Source organism: Culex pipiens, chromosome 2 (genome assembly GCF_016801865.2).
Source record: "Culex pipiens pallens isolate TS chromosome 2, TS_CPP_V2, whole genome shotgun sequence".
NCBI classification, from domain to species: domain Eukaryota; kingdom Metazoa; phylum Arthropoda; class Insecta; order Diptera; family Culicidae; genus Culex; species Culex pipiens.
In genome coordinates, this window is record NC_068938.1 from 219,708,450 (window position 1) to 219,733,846 (window position 25,397).

The window sequence follows — 25,397 nt, forward strand, 5'->3', positions numbered from 1 at the left end:
TCCATGAAATTCCCTAACTTTTGACCTATGGGAGTATGGGTGTTGGAAGCTGTTGCCAAAAGTTATTAAGGTTTTAAAAAAATCCATTTTTAACAGTAATTTGCAAAAGCTATGAGAAAAAGTCAAACCAATCCTGGATGTCTATAGCACATTTTGAAGGGCTTCAAAAGTCCATTCGAATGCATCTAAGAGAGTTGGAATTGATGAAGTTTTACGGAAATGCGAGCAATTTTAAGATTTTTCATGTGTTTTGGACCTCAAACTTCAATGCCCGTTTTACCCCACTTCCCTTTGTCGTAGAGGGCTCATATTTGGCATGAGATCATCTCATGTATACACAAACAAACCCTGAAAGTTTCATCCAAATCGGAGCACCTCGATACGACCTGTTTCACATCGGTGAAAAACTAGCTCTTAAATGAAAATCTATGGTCTCAACATTTGAATAAAAAAAGTGTTTTGCAATCATTAGTTTTCAAAATATCCAATTATTGAAGAGATTTTTTTTTCGCCGAAAAAAAACTTTTTGCGGTGCCGTTCATTGAAATTCCACAAAAAATTCCACAAAATATCTTTGATCGATCCCAGACATGCTAAATATGATTTTAAACGCATCAAAATGCATTTCTAATTGTTTTCAGTTGGTTAGACTTCTGCTTCCTTTAAAATTTTGAAGTCTTTTAAAAAAAAAAAATTTTGCCCTCTGATTTTTCGAACCGATTTTGGCGACATAAACTTTAAAAAAAATTGCAACTACCTTACGTTTTGGGACTTAAAACTGAACTGTGTACCATTTTCAAGATATAGCCCAATAAGTTTAATTTTAACTGAAAAACTCCAGATAATTATTTATTTTTTGAAATAGTGTCCATAATGTTCCACTCCTAAAAATACTTGTTTCAAAAAATTGAGAAAACTTCCTTTCAAATTGCCAAAGAAACATTAAAGTTTTTTGAGTCTCATTCTCATTTTATTTTCTAGTACAAATATCTCAGAAACAATTTTCAATGTTAAAAATGAAACATTTCTTTTTTGCTATACGTCGTAACAGCCAACGCGACCTCCGACACATATTTGTTTTTTTTTCTTTGGAGCAGATCCAATTTTTACTGTTTTAAACATTTAAAGGATGTACAGATGAACAATTCAAAGCAAATTAGAATTTAAAAAAAAAATCGTAAGTGAACCGATCGAATGACTTTAGTTACAACTGGCGCCCGAGAATTATTAAATTTTACGCAATATTACGAAGTTTTTCAGTTAAAATTAAACTTAAAGCAATTTTTTTTGAGATTTTTAATTTATTGTTTTTTTAACTAAATTTGGTCCAAAAATAGAAATTTTGTATAATTTTTTTCATACAAGGCTCCATACAATTTTGCGGACTGGTCATACAAAATTGGCATGCAAAATTTTGTGCTAGAGTTTAGGATATTGCAAAATCTGGTACCAAAGGTATAATTTTGTGATTTCTGCAGAAAAAAACAAATTTTGTCAAACTAAATATAAAAAAAAAATAGAGGCAATACTATATTTGCAATCGAAAGCAATTTAACACATTTTTTGATCAAGTGCACCATTTTCAAATTCTAGGCATTTTTTGGTGAAAACTTTCGAAAAATATTCAGTATTGTGAAATTTAAAATAATTTATGAAGTAAAAGCCCTCCTAAAAACTATTTTGATAAAGCTGGGAAAATTCCCTACATCCTTCCTTAATAGTCATTGTTGATCGAACTGGTTACTTTTAATGCTTACATTTTGTGAAATGAAGTTTTTCTCAGTGTCATCTAATTAGCCCTCATTTTTCAACTCGCGAAATTACATAATTACCAAGATAATATTGTAATTTTTTTTTCAATGTTATATAATGAAACTTTTGTTAAATTTTCTGTTCTTTTCTAAAATGATAATTATGAAATTCAAAAATCTAGCCTAACATAAAAAAATAAAAATAAAAATTAGTAAAAACAAACTAAACATGGCTCTAAAACTTACATTTTATTTTTAAAGAACAAAGCACACAATTTCACAAAAGTTTTACTTTTTAACATTAAATATCAAACCAATATTTTCCATGATGTCGTGTGTTGAAAAATGAAGATTAGATGACACTGAGGAAAAATCATTTTCCAAAAAATTTATACTTTAAGAGGCTGTATCTTAGCAGCAAGCAGTCCTATCAACAAAGTTAGAGAGTCTGTAGGAAATCTGTAGGAAAGTTTCTCAGCTCTTCAAAAATATTTTTTGCAGGATACTTTTCCTTAAGAAAGTATTTTTAAATTGCAAAAAAAAACTGAACATTTTTCAAAAGATTTCACCTTGAATTAATTTGAATCAGTGCACTTTAAAAAAAAAGTCATTTGCGATTGCAAATTCGATTTGATCTAATGACAACTAAATGATATCTCAAGCAAATGGATTAGTTCCATAAAAATTCATCCATTAAAGTACAAATATTTAGGTCTACTATTATTGAATGCTGAACACAAACGAGGAACTTTGGCCCCTCATCTAGAAGATTAAGGCTATTAACAGTGAATCAAATCATTCAAAGACTACATCAACAAAAAGGTAATCGATTTAATTTGACCCAATCAATTCAATCCATTTGCAATTTCCTTCATCAATTCCAAATGCTTGCGAAACCGGTCATACAAATCTGATAAGTGCATATATTTGTGCTGAATATAACAAAGTATCCCGCTCCCATTTGGAGCAATTTCCTTCTTAACCAACTGCTGCTGCACCATCGACAATACGCAATATCAAGCGACTTTATCGGCAAATTTGCATACAAGTGCAGAATAATAATAACGCACCGCACCTGGTGGGCTTTCAATTCAAGCTAGGATTACGTGACGCTTTTGTTAGAAAACTCACCTTCAATCACAGTTTGAGATATTTTGTCTTCACTCTTACACTCGATGGTTCCGCAGAAGGCCCACATGGTGCCGAAGACGTTCAGTCCGGTTTCTGGCAAAATTAGCAAAATTCTGAAAAGTTACATTTAGATTAGCTGATTTGTTACAAACAAAATGTATTTAGGTCGACTCACTTAACCACCAGCAGGGGCGCCACCAGGGTGCGTTTCTGCACCTCGGTAATGCAACCTTGGGCGCTGCGGTTCACCAGCAGCACGAGTAGAACCATATTAACACTAATTAACACTAGGGTGCCGGCCAGGTAGATCCGCACGGCCAGCCCGGCCTGCTCATCGCACTCCGCGGTCACGCTCCAGTACGTCGACGTTACGCATGATATCAGCCCGAGCCTAAAACAACAATTGAGCAAAGCAAAGGTGGAAAAAGAAGACTTCAATGAAATTCAGGTGGGAAAGTCAAGTGAGAGTGACGTGCGCTAGTGAAACTGATTAAATTGAATGAAGCTGCGGTATCTGCTAGGGCAGCCAAGTTGTAACTCTGTAAGCCGACTTGCATAGAGCCTCAGGCGGTATAATTACCATACGATACGGAACACGATCTCGAACAGGCACGGAAACACAAGGTCGTCCGACGCGGCTAACCATTTCCGGCCGAACAAACGCAGCGCTGGCATGACCTGCAAATATGAAAACGGAGAAGAAATATTTGTGTTTAAAAAATTGCAAAATGTGAACCTTGTTTGTAGAAAATAACAACTACAGCCAAAATAAGGTCAGCTTTTTTTAGAGAAATTAAAAGCATTGAATTTGGAATGCAATGTACCTACTATCTTTGTTGTTCTGTGTTTGTTCTAACCGAAACCAATCAAAAATATCATTATTCATTAATATTGTTATAAAGTGTTGTTCATTTTGTTATTCCATTGCAACTTTGAAGTTTTTTGAATAAATATTTGTTTGCCCTCTGACTTGAACAAAAATTTTAAAAAATATTTGCCACAGCCTAAATTTAAAGTTGGAAACAGACTTGGCGGGTGCTTAAAAAATCTAGTAAATCAAATGAAGGAAAAAAGTCTCAAAATAATCTTCGAAATAGCTAGTGATTTTATTTCAATTTTCATTTTAAAAAATCTTCAAATTATTTGTTTATTTTATTATTTCGATGCCTCTGTGCTCTATTGTTCTTACTAGATAGGGAAACCAGCAAGTTTAGTACAAGAGAGCACGGAGGCATCGATTAATCAATATTTTTTACTTATCCATGTATGATTCTCTCAAGTTTTAATTTTATTTTGTCTTTAATTTATTTGGACAAAACATTGTGTGAACTTTTTGGGAGTTTTCTCTATGACCAAAGAAGTTATTTTGTGTCGATGGATCACTCTCACAAGGCTTCATACAATTTTGGGAGCTAGCCATACAAAAATGGTACGTACATATTTGGTAGTGTTTATCTCTTTTATTTAATGTTTTATTTTAAGTATTTGTCTTCTTATTTCAATATTTATATTTTTATTTTTTATAATCTATAAATAAATGTCATTGATAGTCCATTCCTAAAAATGTCCATACCAGAAAATAAAAGTTTCTAAGTCTCACCCAAACAGTCTTATATTTTCTAGTACAGTCCAGATTCGATTATCTGAAGGCGTCGGAAAAATGTCTCTTCGGATAATCGAATCATCACCATTTTGTCTGTCTGTCAAAACTTCGGATAATTGAGTCTGGACTGTACCAATATCTCAAGCTAAAGGTCCTATTTTCAATGTTAAAAAATGATACGTGAAATTTTCAATTAGAGGGTGACGAGCGGGAATTTCCGGGATATCGACCATTTTTGTACCTCTCGATTCCCGGGAAATTCGGTCGAGACTCCCGGGAAATTTTTAAACTTATAAATATTGAAGCAAAATTAAATAAACTTATCAGAAAAACATTTGAAAAATTCAAAATTGTTTAGAACTTTGAATGTTTAAATTTCGATGTTCAAGTTCGAATAAACCAATGCTTCTCTAATCCTCTTATTCGGAAAGTGTAAATTTTAATTTGTCAAAAAAATGTGAAACCCCGAAATGGAATATTTTTTTTATTATTTTCAAATATTTTTAATTTGTTTCTAAGAGGGAAAAGCTTTTTCGAGTCAAGTTCAAATTCCATATCTTCTCTCGAGCAAAGCAATCCTCATGATCTAGTGTTTTGAGAGAATTTGGATTTTCCTAATAACTGTGAATATTTCTTCAATTAATATTTCTGAAGTTTTTTTTTTTGTTAAAGGTCCAATAAACCAAATTTTCTTTTTTTAATACCCCTGACTCAAAGGCGGTTTCAAAAACACCCAAAAAGCAAAAACTGGAAATTTGTTTTATTGGACCTTTTCAAAAAAAAACTCCCGATTTACAGTTGACCTTTAAAATTACAAAAAAAAAAGTTTAATTTGTTGTTTTGAGTCGTTGTTTATCATATTGCAAAATCCCCGATACTGGGAAATAATATATAAGAGCTATATGAGTTTATCTTTTTACCGAAATCTAAAAACAAGTTTGTGCAACTTTAGAAAAATCACTCAGTGCGAATTAAGATTAGTAAGCATTTTAAACTACAATTTTAAGTCTTAAAAAGCAGATTCAGAAAAAATCAAAAGGTTTTATATAGTTTCTCAAAATCATCAGGCTACTTAATTAACGTTTCATAGAATTAGTATGAATTAATTGTAACTGAATTCACTGAAAAGAAAAAAAAAATACTTTTCATTTTAAATTTTTGGCACTATTGGCATAGTAAAAAAAATACTCCCGGGACCCGGGAATTCCCAGGAAATGGCCAAATTTAACTCTCGATTCTCGGGAAATTGAACATCTCGAGACACGTCACCCTCTACTTTCAATGCATCCCAAAATTTTAAAATGGTTGAATGCATCCCAAAATTTTAAAATTGTTGAAAATACGTGCTTTTGTGCTTCTTCAATGTTGAGGTTGATCTGAAAATTAAAAAAAATCCATTTCCAAATTTGAAGCTAAGTGCTCTTAAAACTGCCGTCCCTATTAAGGATCTGAAAGTTATCATTCCCGGTCAGCCACTTGGCGGCCATGTTTGTTTCAGAAATACATTATAATCTTGATTCAAATGTTTCAATCAGAAAATGATTTGTTTTATGTTGTCTGTAGAAGCATTTTACAGATCGTGATTAAATTTCAGTTTAAATTTACTATTTCTGGACCCTGAATTCAGAACCATCATTGACAGTCATAACCCCAGGAGCAGGGCTCTAAAAGGGATCGATCACTGATAGTGATCGCACGATATTTGACACAGCTAGCCTATCAGCTGTCATTTTCCATTTGATCGTTGATAGAGAACTCAGAACGCCTATCATGAATTCAGTGCTAAGTGATCGCTCAAAAGAGGGCCGGTCGCATGAACGTTACACTCAGTGAGCTCACATGTATTTAAACCGAGAGATTGCCGATTTTGACTCTCAAAGAGTTACTCTGACTTGACGGCTTGCCTTCTCTCTCTCTGCTGCTCACTGCTCTCTTTAATTTTCATTGCTTACTTGGATGAGATAAACAAAAACAAACCCATCCAGATTTTGCAAATAATATTATTATCAATAATATTATATTATTATAATACACCATATTCTTGATTTACACACAGAAAGGGGGGTGTTTAAATCGAGAATCGTTTAAAAAAAGAATGTCCGTGACTTAAATTGAGAATATGACTTAAATTAAGAATCTTTGGGAATTCGTAATTTGTCGGAGAATTTTCAAAATGTATCAATAGTATTTTGTTAAGTTATGATATAAAAACATTTTGCATGGTTTTGGAACACCTGGGATGTTCTAGTCCATCCGAAACATCCGGAAATTTTGTGCAACAGGCTAACCAAAGAAACAAGTTGAAACTTCAAAATTTTGTCAACGGATCCTACCCAGACGGCTTCAAGAGTGCGGTAGGCTACAGTGCATTGTTGTAACAACTTATTGGGATGATCTGGGTCATCCAAGGACTCCCTGGAGTTAAGATCTGTGGGTCTACCGCCGTAACAAGCCAGAGGTCGACGGGTTTTTACCCCGGAACATATCCGCATAGCTCCAGTGAGAATGGTAGACTACTTTGCTGATGTGTTGGGATATCCTGGGTCATCCAAGGACTCACTGAAGTTAAGATCTGTGGGTCTACCGCCGTAACAAGCCAGAGGTCGACGGTTTTTGACCCCGGAACATATCCGCATAGCTTCAGTAAGTATGGTAGACTACTTTGCTGATGTGTTGTGATGTCCTGGGTCATCTAAGGACTCCCTGGAGTTAAGATCTGTGGGTCTACCACCGTAACAAGCCAGAGGTCGACAGTTTTTTACTCCGGAACATACCCGCATAGCTTCAGTGAGTATTGTAGACTAATTTGCTGATATGTTGAGATGTTCTGGGTCATCCAAGGACTCTTCTGGAGATATGATAGACCACCAGATCTTAACTCCAAGGAGTCCTTGGATGACCCAAGTCAGCCCAACACATCAGCAAAGTAGTCTACCATACTCACTGGGTATGTTCCGGGTAAAAAACCGTCGACCTCTGGCTTGTTACAGCGGTAGACCCACAGATCTTAACTTCAGTGAGTCCTTGGATAACCCAGGACATCCCAACTCATCAGAAAAGTAGTCTACAATACTCACTGAAGCTATGCGGATATGTTCCGGGGTCAAAAACCGTCGACCTCTGACTTGTTACGGCGGTAGACCCTAAGATCTTAACTCCAGTGAGTCCTTGGATGACCCAGGAAATCCAAACTCATCAGAAAAGTAGTCTACAATACTCACTGAAGCTTTGTGGATATGTTCCGGGGTCAAAAACCATCGACCTCTGGCTTGTTACGGCGGTAGACCCACAGATCTTAACTTCAGTGAGTCCTTGGATGACCCAGGACATCCCAACTCATCAGCAAAGTAGTCTACAATACTCACTGAAACTTTGTGGATATGTTTCGGGGTCAAAAACCTTCGACCTCTGGCTTGTTACGGCGGTAGACCCACAGATCTTAACTTTAGTGAGTCCTTGGATGACCCAGGACATCCCAACTCATCAGAAAAGTAGTCTACAATACTCACTGTAGCTATGCGGATATGTTCCGGGGTCAAAACCCGTCGACCTCTGGCTTGTTACGGCGGTAGACCCACAGATCTTAACTTCAGGGAGTCCTTGGATTTGTTTTGTAATTTTCGTCGAGGGGGGGGAGGGGTCTGACATTTAAAAAAAATGGCCACGTGGTTTATGGATAGTCCCTAGGCGCGCGGATAATTTCCAATTCGAGCAAAAAAAAAATCAAACTCAAAACCGAGCTCAAAATTCAAAAAAATCTGCCTTCGATTATCCGCCGGGCACTCGACTAGCAACAGTCAGTGATAGAGAAAAAGAGCTGTGGATTGATAGCTATCATTGCAAAATTGATCGAAATTCCGATCAAATATCAAACGAACTAGTGATACGCGAATGAATTTCGGGAGAGAGTCAATTGAGCGTTTGAGTGACTTTGTGTGGCGCTCATTCATTCGTGTGTGTTTGAGCGAAAGCAGAATGTCTAGGTCAGGCAGACGTAGCGAAAATGAGAGAAGAACTCAATCAACTGTCAGAAAAAAATGTCGATCCATCACAACCCCTGCCCAGGAGTGAACTAAAAGAACTAAAAAAAGTACCAAATTCCTGAATTCTAGGAATTTTGCCTCCTTTCCATATTTAGTAATCCAAAAACCCCAATTTGTAAATTAAGAAAGGAGGCAACATTCCCAGAATTTAGGAATTTGGTACTTTTTTATTACAGTGTACGACCTTAAGACTATATTCCCAATTCGCTCCATTGGATATAACAGTCCAGTTGCAGAAATGTCTGAAATACAAAAATGAGCTATATTTCTTGCAACCACTTAGCGCAAATCTCATGTAAATTCAAGCAAAATGTATCGTTCTTTATGCAGATTTGATGGAAGTGTGAAACTATGACAACGCTTCCAGTCAGAGTGGAGAGAAAAAAGTCCCATCCGCGTCGACCAGACATTTGAAGAGTTGAGTTGCAAACCGGACGCCAGAAATAGAACTCCACGAATGGTGGGGATAATCCAAACCACGCTTTCCCGAACACGATGTAGGGGGAGGGGAAAAACTGTTTTCCGCACAAACAATTTCCGGGAGATGCTGGGCTTGCTGGTTGTTAGTTTGTCTCATTTATCAACTAATCTATTCGAGCTCAGGACACTCGGAATCCAACCGGAATGGTTTCTTTCCACGCAAATAATGAATGGAAAATTTTAAATGGAATTGGCGCGATTCATGACAACTTTGCGCGCCTTCCGAGAACCTGCGGTGTTGGCGTTGACGGAATTGCTTTTCGGACTGTAATTAAGCTGAATGGTATTTACGGGTGAGGGAGGAAGCTGTGATTGTTTTGCGATTAAATCTTTTAGGATTATGCATTCGAGTGAATGATAGATTCCATCGGGGCACTCGAGTCGAGGCAATTAGCATGATTTATTTGACAGTTCGTGCATCGCCGTGCAATTCATCTTACGGTTGTCAATTGGTTCAGTGTCAAGTGCAAGCAACCGAGTGCAGCTTGCCAACCGTGCGAAATAGAATTACAATCTGCTATTGTGTTCCACTCTCCCGCGGGGCACCACTTATTAAATCGTAATGAATTATTCACCTGCGCAAGTGTTTGCTGTGTTGCTTAACGACGACACTTCGCTCATTTGCTGCTGGGGTGTTAAGACTGAACTTCAACCAAATCACCTCGACATTCGCACAATTACATATCTCATCTGTGGCGCGAGCAGTCAATGAGTTTTGCGAGATGCCCGAAGGGGGTTCGACTTTGAACTTTTGAACACGTTGTTGAGCAGTTCAGAGCTTGAATTTCAGTGACCCCAGACTAACCTTGTTTTCTTTGAAGACCCTCAATTGCCGACGAGATTGCACCGGACCATGCAACTCCATTCCCACCGGCTATCAAAACTAAGTGAAATGGCCTTTCGATTTCGCTTTCAATCTGGGAAGCCCCCCACCTCGGCGGGTCAAATTCAATTAAGTTGTACGGCTTTCAATGTGGGAATGCGCACCCCCAAGCACTTAATTGTGGCGGCTCTCTCGGCCCTATAAAATGCATCATTTCGCATGCAAAGCGATCGTAATTAGATTCACCTTATGAAATCTATGGCCAGACCAGTTGGAACCACTTCCACCCACGAACGCTGCCGAGGGAGTTTGTGGGTAGAAAACCAACGATTTCATCCCATGACCTGTTATCGGAGCGGGAAAATGATGAAATTTCGTTGCATAATGTGAGCGTGGGCGGCGAAAATTATAGAATGGCACGATGATGACCAAACAGCTTTAGTTTTCGATGAAATAATCTAGAGAACGATAGAAATGAAGTGAGTTATAGCAAAGTTTGTAATGGTGATGTTCTTAAAATCAATTTGAACCATAATAGTTTTAAATCTTTCTTTTAGTGATTATAACCAAAAAATTAAAACATGTTATCTATCAATAGTCCTAAATTTATTATAAATTTTTAAGTGTTAAAAAGCGAATCCTTTAATATTGAATGTTTGGCCCTTTTGAAATGTTAGTCTCAATTTAAAAAAAATATATATATTGTTTTTGAAAAGATCGGAAAATTTTACGAATGTTTCATGTTTTAACATTGAAAATCGGACCATTAGTTGCTGAGATATCGACATTGATCAAAAGTGTTAACTAACAAGTTATCGTACCCAATAAATGAACAAATTACAATTACAATTCCAGAGTTTTTTTTAAAGGACCAATAAACTATTGTCTTTTATATATAGAGAACAGAACACTGATGAAGTCTGCAAGTAGTAGACCAGGCCTGCCCAACGTCCGGCCCGCGGGCCGGATCCGGCCCGTGAAACCATTTCATCCGGCCCGCGACGGCTTTTTTAAATATTTCTATGACCGGCCCTTAAGGCTGTTCATGATGTATTAAATAAATAAAATTATTGTCTGAATAAAAAAAATAAGCTTGAGATCTAATTTCATGTTTGAATTTAATTCTTATAATTTTTATATTGATATTTTTTAGCTGAAAAAATTGTGCAGGATAACAAAATTATCCACTTCGTAAAAAAGTGCAATTTATGAAAAAACTTGGATTGTTGTCTTAAAATTTATTATTTAAAATATTGAAAAATGTAACAAAAACTTTAAAAACTTGCAACGATCATTGAAATTTGAATGTTTCTTTTTTTTTAATATGTCGAGGTATTAAATTGAAATCGTCAAAAACAATATCTATACACAGCAATTCCCCACGAAAACAGCATGATTCGAAAAAAAAGTTCTCCGATCGGGCTCAAAATTTTTCTGGGGGTTCCTTGGTCGAAATAATTAGACCCGTATTTTTTTGTTTGGCCATTAGGGTGACCAACGCCGTGTTAGGGTGGTCCGAAAAATGGCAATTTTCGCCATTTTTCGTAAAAACTACTTTTTTTCAAAAAATCATTGCGTATTTCAATTACGAAAATTTTGGTACCCTAACATGTATAGGTCATCGCTGAAATTTTTAAGTTATCGCAGTTTTAGTGAAAAAAGTCGATTTTTTCCCGTTTTCGTCATTTTCCCATTTTTGCGCGTGGCGCGTCGAAAACCCCAGTTTTTATTTTCAAAAAATCGTATCTCAGAGTATCGAAAACATAACTTCACCATTTTTTGATATGTTATGTGAAATTTTCCGAGGAATCTGATAAAAATATTTTCAGACATAGGCTCTTTGGTCCCGAGACCTTCAAAACAGCATTTTAAGTTTTCATACGACCTTTTCAAATGTTAAGCTAGATTTTTGAAACTTCTTACTATTTTTCCCAAATCACCTTTCTTTTGCGTCTAAGACAGCTAAAATCGGATGAAATGGCGCGGAGATATGATTTTTTGAAAAAAGTGGTTTTTGCGAAAAATGACGAAAATTGCCATTTTTCGGACCACCCTAACACGGCGTAGGTCATCCTTATGGCCAAACAAAAAAAAATACGGGTCTTATTATTTCGACCAAAATATTTTTTTTCGAATCATGCTGTTTTCGTGGGGAATCGCTGTACAATTTTAAACAAGCAAAAATTAAAATAAATCAAATAATAGTAGTTTATGCAACAAGTTGCAAAAAGAGGATTTTTTCAGCACGAGTCGTACATTTATCCAACGAGGTTCACCGAGTTGGATAAATACGACGAGTGCTGAAAAAATTAAGTTTTGCAACAAGTTCCATACAACATTTTTTGCAATTCCGAAAAACCCATTGAGTGAAATTTCAAGTCAAATTTTCAAGTATGTTGTCGATAAATCGTTTAAATCAAAAAAAATGTTGAAAAGTGTTACTTTTCGAAACAAGTGCTTGTCCATTTCAGTGCTGAAAAGTAGAACTTTTCAGCATTTATTTTGAAAAGTGTTGCTATTCGATTCTGTTATTTTTGGTACAGAAAAGTAGGCTATTTCGTCGTTCAAGAATGACAGGAAAAGTAAGTTGTTTCGCGACGGAATTGCAAAAACACATTTTTGAATGTTATTATGTTTTTCATTCTTAAAATCAAGGTATATGTATCATATTTGCAACACTAGTTCTTTTATGTATTTGCTTTAAAAGAGAACCCAATCATAAGAAAATTGAAAAAAAAATGTGTTTACTTTTTCAACTTTTATCAAATATTAATTCCGGCCCGCTACTGCTTCAGCAAAATCAGATCTGGCCCGCAGGGCCAAAAGGTTGGGCACCCCTGTAGTAGACGAAATACGTATCTGTCAAGATATTAAAATATATAGCGGAATTAAAAGGAACAACTCGTCTCTTTGTATTCATAGTAATGCATTCTGCTAAAACGCTCAACCAAACCACAAGTCTTTTATATGTTTATAGGACCTGATAAAAAAAAACTCTAGATTACATTAGAAAGTGGGTTGTTTGGGTGAGACTTAGAAAACATCAATGTTCCAGTTTTTGAATCTTTGCATGGCAATATCTCAGCAACTAAAGGTTGTATCAACAAAATTCAAAATAGCAAAATATAGAGAATTTTCTCAGCTTTTCAAAAATATTTCATCAAAATTTCACTAAAGTACTTTTTGATTGCAAATTTGATTTAACATCGAAAAATGAAGTTGAAAAATTTTTGCGACCAATATTTCGATTTTTTTTAAATCAGTTTGATTCAAAAATTTATAACTCAGTCAAAGAAATTTTTGAAAAGTTGGCATTTGATGTTTAGGGGACATATCACTAAATAAAAAAATAAAAAAAGAGTTTTTTTGCAAATCAAGTTTTAGTGACAAAAAGTGAAATTAAAAATCATAAAAAAAATTTACCGTATATCATTTTTATTTTCAGTGTAGTCCTTATTTACAACTACAACTTTGCCGAAGACACCAAATTGATCAATAAATTCCTTCAAAAGATATATATTTTTGAATTTTCACAAATCATTTTTGTATGGACAGCTGCCAAATTTGTAAAAAAATTATATGGACAAACTATTGATGCAAAATGGCTTCGTTGGACATACCGTAGGCACCAAAAAAATTTCAGCCGGATTAAAAAATACAAAAAATGCAATGACCGAAATCTCATAGAATTGCTCAGATGGTTTTACAACCAGCAAATCTTGAATGCATACCAAAATTGGTACTGGTTGAGAACTTGATTGGAATTTCAACTATGAAGAAAAAGGTTGGTTTATACTTCAACCAAACAACAATCATAAAAAAGCCATTTAATCAAAACCACAAAAAACCAAGTTCAGTTTTATGTAGCAATAAAGCATTTCTACTGATAAAATCCTGCAAAATAAGTTATGAAAAGTCACCTTCGAAACTGCAAATTTCTTCACAATTGTCGTAAAAATAGATTTATCACTGCAATTCTAACGTTCTTTTTGGCATTGATTTCACGGCTACTACCGCACACCATTTAGGCTCACAAAAACAATTTACATCACACCCGTGGGCCAGGCCAAACGTTCTGCTCGTAAATTATCATCTAATCATCGTGTGTGTTCGTCATCGAAAGCTCCGGCAGCAGCACAGTGGGCAAAAATCGAGACGTTATGCATTTGGTCGTAACCCGGGGGGTGGTGGCGTTAGAGTTGCACAACCCAGAGGTAACGACGTCAGAAGAAGAAAATAAAACACACACACACAAAACATTAATGCACTTAGATGATGGCCAGAGGTGTGTGGCGCAGGTGGATGGCGCCGGGTGCTGGTCGTGTTGTGGTTTTGATTATGAGCTTATTTGACGATGTTTTTTCGATGGCACGAAAACGATGTTTTGAGTGGCATTCTGCACGAAGTGGGTGTTGTTCTGTAGAACAGAGTCCACTGAGACTAATTTTGCGTGTGATTTATCTAGTTTAGAAGATGATATAATATCTATTGGGAATATTGTATGAACATGCATAATCTTTATATATTTTTTACAAATCACTACAGTCACTCCAAATTTGGTTAATAAAAATAAAATAATAAAATATTTTTAATCCTCCCCAAAAATGCTAAAAATGCATTTTGGATTGTTTCCAGTTGATTAGATTTCTATTTTCATTAAGAGATTTTCAAAACAAGTCCACGTGGTTTATGGATGATCCCTTACCAAAATACCGTATTTCAATCGAAGCGAATTATTGTACGCATTTGCATTTGCACTTTATTAAAGGTTATTTTTTTTGTAGAGTACTAAAATTTTCTCAATATATCGTATTTTTAGAAAATACCCAAATTTTCATAATTCGCAAAATAACAAATCAAACGAAATGTTGTATACATTTTTACTATATTAATTTTTCTTTTACAAAATAATAAAATTTTCCCTAATTTTTTTTTAAATACAAGAATTAGAGTCTTTAGGTAAAAATAATGTTATTTGTTAAAATAAAAAAAAATTAAAAAATAAAACGAAAATGAATAAAAGGTTTTCCTAAGTTCAATATCCATATTGCATATTGAGTATTTTCGTAAGATCAAAAAAAATAAAACGAAAATGTATACACAGTTTTCCTAAGTTCAATATCCATATTGCATATTGAGTATTTTCGTAAGATTACGTAATTTTAGGAAAATTTTATCATTACATAAAAACTCTTATAAAATTAAAATGCACGTAACATTTCGCTTCGTTTGATACCCACATTGCAAATTATGGAAATTTTAGTACATCGATTATTCGAAAGCCTTAGCAAAATATCACTTCGGATAATCGAATCACATTTTTTTTTTTTCTGTTGTCTTATTTTTGATTGTCGAACTTAAGCCCCTAAACTACTCTTAAGTGCTTTAGAATTTTTATATCCAGATAGTGGTCAGAATGGCGGGGACGAAAAATTTAATTTTATTTAGTTTAATTGGCAATCATTGAAGGGTTGATTTGACTATAATGGAGTCACAGAACTCGAATTTAAAGTTAAAAACAGAAAATTAAAAAAAACGAAAAAAAATTTTGTTCATGTTTCGATAATCCGAAGTCCCATACAAAACATTGGATTTTCGAACTTCGGATAATCTTTACTTCGGATAATCTTTACTTCGGATAATCTTTACTTCGGATAATCGAGTCTGGACTGTATTTACAAAACACGGTAATTTAGGTGTTGATATTTGAGAAGGCGTAATTGGGCTGAATTTCTTTGAGCAGATCAAACTCCAATTGTTGTGGTAGATCAGCTAAAACTATGTTTATTTTATTAGATTTGGGTAATTCAATTTGTTTGGTAAACTTACAATTATTCAGTTTTAAACTGCCTTTTAATAAATCTCAATTGGCCTCGGCTTCCCGGATCATCTTTTAGTTTTCTTCTTTTTCGGTTACTTTGTGTTGTTCTAATACATTTCTTCACAGTTGGCAAATGAATCTAGTACTAATAGCTGGTTGCTAAAGTTTTATAACCACTTAGCCTCCAGAGATAAACAAACTCGTGATTCTCGTCGCAACATAGGAAAATTTGATTTTTGCAAAAAAAATAAGGGCGCTGCTAATATTTTTCAAAGTTTACATTCATTATATTTAATCAATATTTTAATATTTATTCAAAAAACTGATTTTTTTAAATGACAATAGAAGTGAAATCAACCGAAAACAATCTAAAACGCATTTTTCTGCATTGATAATCATATTTGGCATGTTTGAGCTGGATTAAAAATATTTAGATTTTTTTTGAAATTCCAATGTGCAGCACCCGCAAAAACTTTTTTTTGCAAAAAAATAAATTGTCGTCAATACATAGGTATTTTGAAAACTAATGATTGCAAAACAACTGGACAGGTGTATAATGCATTTTAAACACTCCCAAACCCATTCCCCCCCTCCCCCCCCAGAGTCGAGGGATATAAACTCCAAAGAATATTTGTAACGGCCTAAGGTGAAATGTTATTTTGTTGTTGGTATCCATATTGTAAATTATTAAAATATATGTTCGAAAAAATATGCTTTTTGTGAAAATTTAAGTAGTTAACGAAAAAACACTAAAGAAAGTGAAAAAGCATACCAAATTTCGCATGGTTTGATACCCATTTTGGAAATTATGAAAATTTAAGTATTTTTAAACATATTCGGCATTTTTACAAAAAGATTTAAGTATTTATACTTTGATATTTTATAGCCGAAAGAATGATCGGAATAAAGATAACGATATCGATAGGTTATTATTATCGTCCTGACGATAACGTTAACCATTATCGTTTTCGTTAGACACTAATATCATCGAAAATAATGTTATCCATTGGTATCGACCAATTGTTAGAAGACACATTTATTGTATATTATGAAGAAATGAAAGTAAACTGTGTTCATTTTTCAAGCAATGTTCAATGTTCCTTTCAAAGCACTTGACATATTAAGCAGGGTACAAACAACAATCCCTTCCAAGAAATTGAGCAAAATGTTTAATTAATTTCCTCATACCTGCCATTAAACCGGGATGGATTTCCAAGATTGAACTGACCCACAATTCAAGGCTGCGATCTCTTTATGACAGTAATTCATGTGTTATTCAATATCCGCACTCCGCGTGTGTAATCAAGCCGGGTCAAAATCAATGGAAATTGCCACCTTTGTTGGATGAAACTCATGCAATTGGACCAAGCCGCTCCCGCAACCTGCTGATTACTCACGATCAAGTTTATCCCCCAGGAATCACCTTTTCACGGATTTGTTTTCTTCCTACGCCGTCTCATGCCTATAGTTTTTAATTAGCATTCCAACTTGACCTTCCAGAGCGAGTCGAGTGATTCATTCTGTCATTCAGTCTGTGGCGTATTTTAACTTCTATCGTTATACTCAATCTCTGCCACCAGCATTCTGGCCTTACTTGATTTGCTGTTTTTTTGCACCTTAGACAGCATCACGGCAGTAAATCCAAAAATTCGCCACACCTTCGCTGGCAAATCGTCGTCGCTTTTTTTTGGCAGTTTAAACACTTAGTTTGGGTGCTCAAACATGTACAGGAAAATGGCAATTCCATCCGTTTGCTTTGCATATATGTGTACTGACTATTAAACGCTGCCGCGAATCAGCCGCAGTAGTTGAGGTCAGGGTATTCAGGCTGAATTCCACGCCAACCGTTCCGAGTCTATGTTACGTTTCACAACTTGTCCTACAGCTCGGTTTGTACCAGTGACACAAACACGACGTGCACCAGTTAGAACTCGAAAGAATCTCTGCAAAGAGCTTGAAGCACGACTGCTTGGTACTTGCAAGGACGAGTGCGGCATTTGAAGACTGACGGTGCTATGCATTGATCAACTCACAATCAATTAACGGTGACGAGACGACGACTTCGCCTTCTCACATTCATCAGCCCCACTCCGGATCAAGACATTTTCTGCGTCTGCACTTATGTGGGTTTCCGCAAAAGGTTAACCGCGATGCCAATTGAGTCAATCGACGTTCTTCCAATTGCATCAACAAAGCACCAGCTGTTTGAGCATATTGCTGAAGAGTCAACTCGTGACGATCCGCGTTCATTATTGCATCTGAGGTTTATGTGGCGAAACATATCGAATCCGCAAGGTTGGAGGATTGTCCACGAAGAAGCCGCCCCTGTGAGAATTCTTTGCCTCTGCTGTGAATGTCGAAACGTTCCGTAACGGGTTTCTGGCTGGGCTGGAGCTTGGGCGGCCGGCCAAACCGGTTGGACAAGCAGATGATTCCAGCCAGCATAAGCTTGCGATTGGGTGCTAATGCAGATATACCAACGGAGAGAATGAGAAGCGCATCTTTTTCAATTTATTCAGCTGTAAAGATTGATTCGATGCATTTACTGGTCACGAGAATGGACCGTGGAACGTGAAGCTAAACAATTCTTATGTTTGATGGAAACAGATGTCACTGCTTGATAATGTGTTTAGTAGGACGCATGGTTCAACAACTGATGTCACTGACTGATTCGAGCTGACTTATGTACAATCTAGCGTTTAGAAGGGAAAGATATTCCATTCACTTTATGCTACGATGCAAGTCATAATGTTGCAACATAAATTTGTCCGCATCTAATCAACTTCTTATGCCAAACAAACAAAACATCTCTCATTTTTTTATATAATTGCAGCAATAATGGAATCATTCCAACTGTTTTTTATTTTGCATATTTTTCCAAAAAATACAGAAATTTTAAAAATCAATGATTAATTTATTCAATTTAATTTCAATATGTCGCAAAAGATTATTAAAATCAAAAATTATAAAAATTTAAATCACAAGCCATGATATAAACATTTGGATGTAAAAAGTGTTTGAAAATGCATTTTACACTAGTCCCAATTGTTTTGCAACCGCGGACCGCGCACTGGACTCACAATCCAGAGGTTGCTGGTTCGAATCCCGCGGCGGGCGCTCTAGAAATTATAAGTGTAAATATGGGTATCCGGCGCCGTCGTCCGTGCCGTACTCAAACGACACTAGTGGTTGGTACTAGCAATGGTGGCCGACAGCTATAAAAGTCAACTTCGTTTCTAAAAATTAACGAAAATTTCTTTTTCGAAAAAAAAACTTTGTGCGGAGCTGTTCATTGAATGAATTTCACAGAAATTCAAAATATTTTCAAACGAGCCCAAACATGCTTAATATGATTTTAAACTAATGAAAATGTATTCAAATTGTTTTCTACTGTTTAAACTTCTAATTCTATTAAAATTTTGAAGTTATTCGAAAAAGTATTTTGTTGCCTCCTGATTTTCGAGCCGATTTCGAAAAATATTTGGCAACGGCCTAAATGTTAAACATAGTTATTTCACATTGAGCATAAGTTATTTTCTATTTTTCTTTTTGAGGGGCATTCTGATACCAGCAGACTTCAATACTGGTAACAATGATTAAAAACTAGTAAAAATAGCATAAAAAACTTAAAAACTAAAAAGAATAAAAATGATGAAAAATAGAGCTTTTCTTATCTGTGTTACAACTCTACGAAATCGGCTAATTTTGTGCATTTTTATTTTATATCATTTTTTTGCTCAAACTTTGTGGGGCTTCTCTACGACCAAAGAAGCCATTTTGTATAAATAGTTCATCCATACAAATCTCCATACAATTTTGGCAGCTATTCGTACAAAAATTGTAAGTAAATATTCAAAAATGAATATCTTTTAAATGAATTTTCCGTTCGATTTAGTGTCTCCGCCAAAGTTGCAGGCATTGAAACAAATACCCAGAAAAAATAGATACACTGACTAAAAAATTGCCATTCAGGCCTGATGGGTCATATATGACCCAAAAATCAAAATTTCCAAAACTAGCCTATAATTTTCGTATGGTGATAAAAATCATTTTCCCACCATTAAATCAAAAAATATATTTTTCGAAATTCAGGTCTGAACGGGTTAAATCAACTTTTTTTTATCGCAAAATAAAAATTTCCCAAATCAGATTTTGATTAAAATTAATTAAATTAAATTTAATGTTGAAAATTGAAACATTTGGAAAAATTTCTCACCCTTCGAATGAAAATATTTTGAAGATTTTAGACCAAGATTTTGGATCAAAACTGAAATTTAAAAGGGCGTAATATTGAATATATAGCCCTTAAACATATTTTTTTAAGTCAAAAATACGGATTATAAAAAATTGAAAACTAAAGGTTGTTTTTGTCCATCGACTCTGGTCAAGGTCAATGGGAGCGTTCTTTTGTTACGTAACGCAAAATGTTGGATCCCCCCCCTCCTCTTAAAAAAAGTCCACATAAATTTAAAAAAATATGGAACGTAAAACAGTATATTTGTTACCACCTTTTTGCATTGAAATCCTGAAAACACTATTTTGGATATTTTTTTTAAATTTGCATATGCATAAGGCTACCAACTGTATTTTTTCCTTACCGTACGGATTCTTGACTTTGTGTACGAAATTGTCGCATAATACGGATTTGTACGGAATTTTGACAACTTTTTAAAATTGATTTGCTTTTCTGATCTGGCCAAAGCTTTTTCTAATAAGACAATTTTATTTATAAGTCAATTTGTTTTGAAGGCATAATTCTAATAGTTTTCCAGGTTTTCCTTAGTTCACAGTTGTTAACAATTATTGTTCTTTTCAAATTCCTTACAAAACATATTTATCCAATAAAAGATCCAAAGGTTTTCTATTGCTGTAATTACAAATCTAGAGTTTTTTTTTAAAAAAAAGGTATATAAGCTTTTGTATTTCACATGTTTATAGGAAAAAAAACTGTCGAAATGTTTTCATGAGAACGATATAATTTTTATAAGCAAACTTGACATTTCAAAAACTATTAAACGTTTAACAAAAAAATGGAAGAACATGAAGATTTGATTCAGCATTAGCAAAGTGAAATTTGTAAAATGTTTTATATTATATTTTTTTAATTTCAAATTTATATAAATTATTCCTTGACAGCATTTTTTATACCATGGTGTCATATCGGCAAAGTGTACGGAATTTTGCGCAGCAAGAGTTGGTAGCCTTACATATACATAATTTTGCTTTATTTTTTATGGTTTTTTTTTTTCAGACACTGTTATTAGTTCAAAATAAATTAATCATCTGAAAGAATATATCGTATAAACTGGTTCATCAAGATCATCAAAAATGCTGTCAAACGTATTTACTTCGATTGTTATTTTGAAGTTTTTTGGAAAAAAAATAACAAGCATTTTTTGTAACGAAATTGAGAGGATTATATTAAAACAGAAAAAAATCTTTTCTCAGTAAGGGTAGCAAAATACTAGACAAACAAATATAATGTAGAACCTCAGAAAAATTACACCATTCAATCTAAATCTCAGATTTTTCCAATTTCGCAACTCATTGCAAAAGCCGGTCCACAATAAAAATGAATTGCTCAATTTGCCAACAATCGTCGCTCAATCAATCTCATAAAGACGTCAACTGATACAAATTAATGTCACTCCCATTTTCGTAAGATTAGTTTCACCTCACCTCTGTCCGAAACCGATAAGATTTGAGGCTAATTTTGCTTAGTCGTAAACCCATTTTTTTCAAAGCGGTACAGATTCCCTGTCACTTCCTGTCAACTTCTCACGGGAGGTCATCGATTGTGATCGATCTTGTTGCTTTGCTGGAACCAAAACCCACTCACAAGTCAAGTAGATACATGGCACTAAACCACTACTAGACTGACTGACTGCCCCTCCAAATCAGATCGATTGACCGGCCGTCGAAACATGGCGTCCAGAGTAATTGATGTTGTTAACAGCGCGCACCACTCGCTTGTTTTGTTTGCAAACAGCAGCTACCGATATTGCTGGCCAGTTGGCGGCGTGTCGAATGGAGGATGAAGTTTGAAGAAAAGGCATCTTCATGAGTAATCTTTTCAGAAAAAGTTAATTAGGAAACGCCGGCTGAGAAAAAGACACCGCCTTTGGGCGCCCCCGATATAGATTTCCTTCCGATAAGATAAGTGGCATCCCTTGAGGAAGGGGGCATGGTTGACGGAGTCTCGGGGCAGGAGCGGTATCCGAGCGTGACTGGAATTTGTTATCGGAATTATCTCGACTGGTAGCGGTTCTTTTTAAGCTACTTTTAGCAGCAGCACGTCGCATCAAGGTTTTTTTTCCTTTTCATTTTTGCCAATCCGGGTGAAAATTGAGCCTGAACTTTGAACTTGCAATTTAATCATCACGCCACCGTGGGCAGGCTTAGGCTATTCCGCGGGACCTCTATAGGCAGAGGCGGTCAATTAGAGGGTTGATTATATCGCCACAGCGGCCACTTCCGTTATAATTACACACACACTGGGAGCGGTTCGATGAGAGGGCGGGGCGAATCCCACAGGGAGGGAAAACTCTCGTCATATAGCGAAATGACACCGCCAGAACGCTTGCATGCAACAAAAGAAAAATGATTGTGAAAAACGTGAGGCAGGTGGAAGAGCGTTGTGGCCGGTTGGTAATGATGATGCCATTAGCATGGGTCGATTGAGTGCGCACTATAAAAAGACGTAATCGATTCCCTCACCGGGTTTGACGGATGGCGCGGCAGCGAGGCAGTGTTGCCATAAAATTAACTCAAACCAAATAATTTGAAGTTTCACAGTGGCTGCATTCACAAAATCTCTGTCGAAATGAAATTTTCTAAAACTTTGCTACGTGGCAGTTTTCGACACTTTTAGTTCTGCATTCGTGCTGAATAGACAGAGCACGGGCGAGAATATTGAATCCAGCACATACAGGCAGACGAGTTATAAGAGTTGCTCCGGCTTTTGTCAGATTGTGTCCCAACGAATAGGGCGTGGGTGAGCTTTTCAGTCTGTACCATGGCTTATGAACTTTCTCCTGATGCAGGAAAGAGCATGTGTTGTGCATCAGAATTGTAGGGATGTTTGACTTTTAAAAAAAGTTATCAAGATAGTTCAAAATGTCATGTTTTCAATTCTTTTTAATTTAGGTAACATTTTTTCAACTCAATTTAAGAGCTATTTAAATCATATTTTTAATCCAAACAGATTTTTGGCATTTCAAAATTATTATTTGTCCTATTCAATGAAAATCAAGAAGGGACAGCAATACATTTTTTCAAACAGTTAATCAAATAATTAAATTAAGTGTAAAATGCTTAAACTATTTTTTTCAGAATTCGATAAAAAAAAAATCCTAAATAGTTAAATCTTTCTACGATAATGGTTTGGATATGAGCAATTCTCTAGAATTTCGCAAATCGACTTTTCATTGAATCTTTTGATTTGTATGAGACCATGTCCATCAATTCATTACGTCCAAACAAGCCAATTTGCTTTATTAATATCTTCATACAAATTTGAGGGTTGTCCATAGAAAAGTTTTATGAAAACATTCGAAAATCTGTATCTCGAGAAGGGATTTTCTGATCGTTTTGTTATATTCTGCAAAATTATATGTTATAATTTGGTCTATCTAGAAAAAAAATACTCAGAAAATCAAATTGTTCCCTCTACATTATTGCCTTGATATTCTCGATTGCGAGATTCATACTCGAAACTAGGTGTCCGAAGGAATGATTGTTGAGGCTATTGCAAACCTCTTTTCACACCTAAGCTTCCATCCACCCTGGGATTCGAACTGACGACCTTTGGATTGTGAGTCCAACTGCCTACCAGCGACTCTACCGAGACAGGACAAAAATAGTAACTCGATTTCGACTAACTTTAATCTTTGTCTTTTTTTATTTTTGAAAATAGTGTCCATTATGGTCCACCTTTAAAAAAAAAACTTCTCAACAATTTTCCTTTTTGATCCGGCCTTTTTCACCACAAACAAGTTTTTTTTTTTAGTTCAAACCTATTGACCCTCAATTTACAATCGATGATATCTTGGAAACCATTAAGCAGATTTTCAATTTAAAAACTTTCTCAACTTTTTGAAAACATATTTTTTGATTTTTGAAATCAAAACGTACATTTAAATATGGCCAAATAACATGATTTGAAATGTAAATCGTGAATTTCAAATGATGAAAATATTTTTTCAGGAGGTTGAGAATTTTCACAAAAAAAAATAAATTTCAATCTCGAATCTTTTGTTAAAAAAAAGGTCCTATAAACACCTTTTTTGCTTTTTGAAATACTTCGGCGGTGAACTCGAAAGCTGAAACTGAAAAAAAAATATTGGACATTTAAAAAAAATACTCTAGATATCATCGATTGAAAATTGGTTTCGTTTTTTTTCCTTAATTTTTATTCTATTCAAGGCCATATCTCAAGAACCAAAGGTCGGATAAACAATGCCCAAAAAATTAATTTCCTTAGCGTTTAAAAAAAACTAGAAACGATGTTAACTCGGTTGTATTTTTTTTAAATTAATTTACAAAAGTTGAAAAAAAAGTAACGATTTTTTTTCTGATGAAAAATGGATTGGGATGCTTTTTATGGTGAATTTTTGATACTTTAAAAAAATCACCTGCACTGGTACTGTCTCTACACTGAATCTTATAACAAATCGAAGGAGATCGCCAACCTCAAGTTTTTGTAATATAAAGTTTATTTGAAAAAGTGTAAATTTTTATTCCGTGTGCCATTATTTCTCAAATACTCCTAATTATAACCTAAAAATTTGCCGAGGACACCAACTCGATCAGAAAATCCTTCATCAAGACACAGTTTTTCGAATATTGGCATATAGTATTTTTTATATAAATTTTTATGAACAGTCCCCAAATTTGTATGGAAACTTGGAGGGAAAAACATTGCATCATTTGTTTTTCCCTTTAGTTAGTTTCGACCTAAGGAATCAATGGATTAAGTTTTATCCATATAAAAAAAAATTAAAACAGATTTTGCTTGTTTACAACTTATAAACAAATTAAAAGCTCTGTGTAATGTTTTTTGTAAGTTTATAAACATGAAAGTTTTCATAAACAAAAAAGATCCGATATGCCGATTTATAAGTAAACTTTTCTCTTATCAAACAACAAACAAAAAATCAAATCATTAAAAAGACAAAAAATTGGACACATTAAGGAGTGAATAATTTTCTTCAAAAATAATTTTGTTTTGTAAAATAAAATATAGCAACACACCTTTTTAACTAGAATGTAAATCTAACGTCAAGAAAAAACAAAAAAAATTAGATGTGTTTTTGCTAGGCCAATAAAAATACATTATCGGGAACATTAATAATCCTTTTCACTTTCAAGACAAATTATTATCGTTACATAAAACAAACGATCTGTCATGATGATTCAATCCCTATCGTTCTAGAACGACTAGGATTTTTTTCCTGAATGATAAAAGCAACATTCCTGTTTACAGTTACCTAACATCACTTAGCTGACACACCGTACCCATAGAACGCAAAAGGGAGGGGGGAACTATTGCAAACATGAACTACCGGTTCCGCTCTAGCCCCACCTAAGCGCTGTTAAGTATCACGAAAGAATCTATTACACGCAGAGCAGAAACAAAAAAAGAGCGCACAAACAACAGTGTAACCTGGCGCTCGCGTTCTGCGTTCAACCGATTGATCAATTATTCAAAATCAATTAGCTGGTAAGACTGGTAGAACATGTACTT

At 34.9% G+C, this 25,397-nt stretch overlaps 1 protein-coding gene across 1 annotated transcript in view; it reads right to left on the bottom strand.

The window, feature by feature from the left end:
- Nucleotides 1-25,397, bottom strand: part of LOC120416681 (diacylglycerol lipase-beta-like) — a 54,936-nt gene that overhangs the window by 10,885 nt on the left and 18,654 nt on the right. The window contains exons 3-5 of the mRNA XM_039578500.2: nt 3,463-3,560; nt 3,058-3,273; nt 2,883-2,995 (exon numbers count right to left, since the gene is read on the bottom strand). Coding sequence (XP_039434434.1) covers nt 2,883-2,995; nt 3,058-3,273; nt 3,463-3,557 — 424 coding nt within the window. The 5' untranslated portion in view covers nt 3,558-3,560. The remainder of the gene's footprint in view (nt 1-2,882; nt 2,996-3,057; nt 3,274-3,462; nt 3,561-25,397) is intronic.